At 33.7% G+C, this 6,245-nt stretch overlaps 1 protein-coding gene across 4 annotated transcripts in view; it reads left to right on the forward strand.

Annotated features, from left to right (window-relative positions):
* Nucleotides 1-5,642, forward strand: part of LOC115209186 (dynamin-like 120 kDa protein, mitochondrial) — a 66,785-nt gene extending 61,143 nt beyond the window's left edge. For all 4 annotated transcript variants that reach the window (XM_029777428.2, XM_029777429.2, XM_029777430.2 and 1 more), the window contains 3 exons: nt 617-710; nt 3,009-3,119; nt 4,679-5,642. In XM_029777428.2, the coding sequence (XP_029633288.1) occupies nt 617-710; nt 3,009-3,119; nt 4,679-4,743 (270 nt within the window). In that variant the 3' untranslated portion in view covers nt 4,744-5,642. The remainder of the gene's footprint in view (nt 1-616; nt 711-3,008; nt 3,120-4,678) is intronic.
* Nucleotides 5,643-6,245: the final 603 nt, after the last annotated feature.

The raw sequence follows: 6,245 nt of genomic DNA on the forward strand, positions 1-6,245 counted from the left end.
ATGGAAGGCAGAGTCAGCCTCAGCAGAACTTGAACTGAACATAAAGAAAAACAAAATACTACTAAGCATTTTGCCTGGTATGCTAACAATTCTGCCAGCCTGCCATCTTTATTACATGAAATATATTAATTTTCAAACACAAAGCAATTATAATTCCATAGTTTTTCTTTTATTTATTAATTAAAAATTTTATTCTTGTGTAGTAAATTAAGTGGTATGCATAAAATATATTTGTTTTAAAAATGACATGACTTTGTAATTTTAGAGTTTTTATCCAGCAATAATATAAAAATATCTCTATAAGTGAATGTTTCTAATCGATTCCTACTGTTGGTGGGTAAATGACAGAATTGTAGTGCTGGAGAAAATGTCATGTGGTATTTGGTTATGTCCTGAGTTCAAATCCAACCCAGTTACACTTTGTCATTCATCCTTCCTGTGATGATAAAACAAATAGTGAGATTAATGTAATCAATGGCAGTGTCCTAAACATGGCCACTACAATGACTGGAAGCAGGAAAAGAATAGAACAATCATCATAGCTAGATTATTACAATGCAATGTTTAGAAAAAATTAATAGGAATGTCTATATTGTTTTTCTTTTTAAACTCTCAGCTTCAATGCCATGATGTCGTACTTTTTTGGCGATTCCAACGTATGCTGCAGACAACCTCCAACGCACTTAGACAGCAAGTGATGAATAATGAAGGTAAGCATTTAATAATGTAGAAACAGGATGCTTCTCATTGGTTTTCTGTTTCAAATGTGGATTATAAGCATCGGCATTCTTTTCTTCTTTTTAAAGACTTCATTAGAAATGTAGATGATTCTTGTTGAACATTATTTAAACACAAAATCTCATTTGCTTGTTTGATAAGGTAGCCTCACAGCTATGAGCTGCTATCAATATTTTCCCATGGATGTGAATGAAACTCAAACACCATAAAATATTATAGTGTTCATAATTTTTATATGGATACATGATATATTAAATCGTGTTACTATCATATATTTATTGTTATAAATCTGTTGGTGATATCTAAGGGCAAGTAAGATACAAGTAGTTGGCTTCAGACCTGTGATAGATTATTTCTTAACAGTTGTAAAGGAAGTCTGGCAAGTATGGGAAATAACTCTGGTATTTTCTTTTTTTAAATGATCTGTAAAGCATTGCTTTCATATTACTTGCCCAGATAGCGATAAAATAACCATTGAATAAAATATATAAGATTGTGCATTGATTGGCATAGGAAAATAAAATTGTCTAGAGAATGACTAATTCAGATATACTATTTGCATGGAGAAAGAGCATTTAAGTTAGTGTTAAAATATTTAATGCTAAGATAATGAAAAAAAACTAACAAGAATTAATCATCATCATCGTTTAATGGCTGTTTACCAAGCTGGCATGGGTTGGACGGTTTGACTGGGGACTGGCAAGCCAGGAGACTGCACCACGTTCCAATCTGATCTGGCAATGTTTCTACAGCTGGATGCCCTTCCTAATGCCAACCACTCCAAGAGTGTAGTGGATGCTTCTTATGTGCCACTGGCACGAGAGCCAGTCAGGCAGCACTGGCATTGGCCACAACTATAATTTCCATTTTTATTGTGATTTTGATTTTTGATTTTGCTTGACTAAGTAGGTCTCCTCAAGCATGGCGTGTCACTTGACGATTCAAAGGTACTTTTTAAATGGGCTGGTTATGCAACACTGGTATAGGCTATGGCTGTGATCTTAATTTACTTGCCAGAGGTCTTGGTCTCTTGTCATTGCTTCTGTGAGGCCCAACGTTCGAAAGTCATGCTTCACCACCTCATCCCATGTCTTCCTGGGTCTCCCTCTTCCATAGGTTCAAGGGAAAAAATAATATAAGTCAATGACTCTATCTTTCAGGTTAGATTTGAGACTGGTGTATAAGTATAAATAGACCAACAAGTAATAAAATGTTTAACTAGAGCGAATAGTGCAAGTGTAATAGGAAAACAGAATATAGTTCTGTTGATGAGGAGAGATAAGGACAAAAAGCAAATGTAATTAACAAAGAACACAAGGAGATTCGCACAAAATAATCACTGATATAAATAAGGATGGAGATTGTGTGTGTGTGTGTATATATACACACAAGATAGAGAGAGAGAGAGACTGACTGACCAGCTGCTCATTACGTGATGTAACTAAATATATTCTAAATGTCAGACATTATATATACCCAAGCCTATTCCCCATTTTTTTAGGAGTGGGTAGCCACAACAAGATACACACCAGGCATTCCATTCATTTCCCAGCTCAGAGGCAAGCCCTGTTCTATGCTCGGGTCAAGGCATAGAATGCAACCCCCAATATCAGCATTTGGGCCTGACAGCATATGCTGGTTTACCCCTGCCACATCATGCTGGTTCCCTACTCCTTTGAGCAACATCAAATTCACTCATCCATCCACAAACACTCTCCAAGTGTTCCTATCATTTATAATCTCTCTTGCCTCTCTCACTCCAACACCTCTAACCACCAAAGCTTTCCTCACTTCATCCGTCTACACAAACCGAGGTCTACCTCTGGTTTTGCCTTCATCACCCTCCTTACCATCTGCTCCTCTTACATCTTACTCTACTTTGTATTATGTTGAGATAGAAACATGAAAATAGCATTACAAATAAATATTTAATCAGAAGTATGAAGATACTTCCAATTTTCTGCAATGCCTTTCATATTTATTTTAATCAATGAAATCTTAACTATTTATAGTCCATTGGATGATGACATTTCTCTTACATCTTACTCTACTCTGTGTTATGTTTATTATTTATAGTAAGTTCTCTTATACTGTATGTTAAAATATATGATGTGATGTGCATTTTAATAGACACTAAAATCTGACAGCCAATATTTCAGATATTTCCTATAGCACTGGAAAGCAAATTATTTAAAACATAGTCCATCTAAAATATTACATGTTTGATATGGTTTGGTTTGAATTATCTATCTGGTTGATTTTTTTTCTAGCTCGACGCCTTGAACGAATAGTGAAGAACATATTAGAAGATATGTCAGACGATAAAGCCCAGTTGAAAACTTTGATTACTGGTAAAAGAGTTGATTTGGCAGAAGAGCTCAGTAAGTAATTTTCTCTTAAGAGAACAAAATGTTTGTGCATGTTAGCTGGTTTTGAAATCTTTTTGATGTCTTTAAAACAATTTATAGAATACAATCAAAATGTCTTTTACCTTTCCCTATTTTACAATTTCTACATTGATTTTCATACTGCTAAACTGATTCAGTTTCACATATTTAAAACTATTCACTTGACCCATCTTGCTCTGTATATATTAAACTGTAAAGACAGTATTTTCATTTGAAAAATGTATCACTCAGAAACTCTTAAGCTTTGTACCCTCATTGATCCTTCAAACAGAATATTAACTGTTCTAAACTTTCCACTTCAAAAAGGCTTAACCATTTAGCATTTAAACCTGCCATATCTGGCCCAGTATTCTACCTGTTTTATGCTTGAACTGACCAGATCCAACCTTTCACATCTACCCTACAATGTCTTTCTAAGAATGAAACCATCACATCATCAAAATTTCAAAATCACTTGATTAATTCAAAATAATGTGAATAAAAACACATTACATTTCTCTGAGTAATCTGAATGTTAAAGGGTTAAACACCAATTTAGAACTTTTCGGCGAATCTGCCTTATGAATTCTCATCAAATGTCTATATTCCTCAATAGATTCTGTATTGAATAACACATCATTATCTTGGATAATTGTTATTATGATACATTTTGGTTCTCGATTTAGTTTCTATTGTTATAACTATCCCAGTGATAATTTTGTATGATTTTTAATTTGTATAATCACCATCATCATCATCATCGTCATTTAACGTCCATTTTCCATGCTAGCATGGGTTGGACGGTTCGACCAGGGTCTGGGAAGCCAGGAGGCTGCACCAGGCTCCAATCTGATTTGGCAGTGTTTCTACTGCTGGATGCCCTTCTTAATGCCAACCACTCCGTGAGTGTAGTGGGTGCTTTTTACATTCCACTGGCACAGAAGCCAGAAGAGGCTGGCAATGGCCACGATCAGTTGGTGCTTTTTATGTGCCACCGGCATGGAACCCAGTCAAGGCGGCGCTGGCATAGCCATGTCCAGATGGTGCTTTTTATGGGTATCACTACTACAATTTCCATTTGATTTTCATTTTGATGTTGATGTATTTGACTCAATAGGTCTCCTCAAGTACAGACAGCAGGTCGCCCTACGATCCGAGGTACTTTTGAATGGGCTGGGGCTGGTTATGTGAAACTGGTGTAGGATACAGCTGTGAACAAATTTGTGCCTGGAATTTCTCAATAACTTTGATCTTGATAAAAATATTTAATAGAATATCACTTTAATCAACTTTAAAAGGTCTATATTTACTCTATGTTGTTTTTTCGTGATATTTGGTCACTTCAAAATAACAGAACAGTATATAATTTTGTTGCATTGACTATTAGATAACATCTTGTTGCTTTATTGTACAATGTTTATCATTCATGATAAAGTTAATTTAAAGTGGTGAATAACCTTTAAAAAATCTACTTTCTTGAAATTTTAGAATTTTAGAATTAGTTACATTTTGTATGCAGCAATTACTTACACAAATTTTTTTTCATTTTTCAGAGCGTGTGCGTCAAATTCAAGAGAAACTGGAGGAGTTTATACAAGCCTTGAATAAGGAGAAATGATGTTAACTCACTTTAGTTATAGCAAGTTGCTGTGTCTATTTGCTTTTTTGGTCTCATTGTGAGTGTTGCACTGTTAAGGATTGTTTCTATACATAGATGCAACTACTCAGTGTATATGGTGCCTGTCAAGTGGACACTTTACCACTTGTGTTTTTTAGGCCTTTGGCTATGTACCCTAATGCGAACATATCTTGAAATGTTCACTGAACATACTTTTTGTCTTAATGACAAAATTAATGTAATGTAATTTAAGCAAATTTCTAAACAAATGATGGAAATGTATGAATAAACCATTGAACTTTTGAATTAGATGAAAGATCATTACTTTGTGCAAGCTAACTTTGAAGATTGATGTTTGAAAGAAATCTCCTTTTTAGATCTTATCTTCATGAACATCTTGACTGTGATATGACAGCCAGCACTGCTTCAGTTTGGTTTTCCATGTGGTTTCCTCATGTAATACTTCCTGCATTATCCAAACATTTCTTGACAATTTCTGAAGACATTGTATATATTTCCTTGATTTAGTTAGAAAATGTCTTAGTTAAGACTTGGTAAAAGCAATGCTTCATATTATATCTATAAATTTTCAACTTTTATTATAAGTCATTAGTTAAGAATGTTTAAATATTGTTCTTTAACTTTATTTCAGTTACTAGCTCATCCTATCTTAATAGGTGGCTTTCAAAAGCAACTAGTTTCAGTATTTGAATATCTTCGCTCTAATCATAAGATGTTTGGATATTTCATTGCAGAGAGAAAACACGAGTTTTTTTTTGTTTGTTTGTTGATTTAGAATAAGAAATTGATAATCTTATAGATGATCATAAATCAACCAAAATTACTTTATCTGCAAGTTGATTTTTAAATTATATTAAAGCTGTCATTTAATACATCTTTTTTAGTATTTGTCGTTATTCTAATCAATTTATCTTTTATCAGCTATGTATAATTTTTAACCTTTTAGCATTCAGATTATTCTATCAAATGTAACACTTATTTATTCACATTTTTTCGAATTTATCTTTCATTATTTTATAACTTTGAGATATATTTTTAGACTAACATTGTAGGGTAGGCATGAGAGGCTGGATCCAGCCAGTTTGAACATAAAATAGGAATAGCATTATAGCTGGTTTAAATGCCAAAGAATTAATGATAAGCAGTAATTTGTTCAAGGGAGAGCAATGAAATATAGTTTTAGTTTTGAATTGTCAACATCAGCTTGGAAGATTTTCTTTTGAGTTTTTCAAGTATCCCATTCACTTATTTAAAGTGTCATTATCCATTCCATTATCTCCAGACCAAGCTCCTAACCCAACTTTTTCTTCAACTTAAATCTCCCTAAAGAAATCTATCCTAAATATGGTTTTTGCAGAGCTAGATCTACTGGAAATTTCCATTCCTATATTACATACCAGTAGTCTGTTGCCCTTAAGAAATTTGGCAAAAGTAATGCTGTTGCTCTTGACATCAACAATACCTTTAACTCCATGACAACG

The sequence above is a fragment of the Octopus sinensis genome, linkage group LG3, assembly GCF_006345805.1.
Source record: "Octopus sinensis linkage group LG3, ASM634580v1, whole genome shotgun sequence".
Taxonomy (NCBI): Eukaryota; Metazoa; Mollusca; class Cephalopoda; order Octopoda; family Octopodidae; genus Octopus; species Octopus sinensis.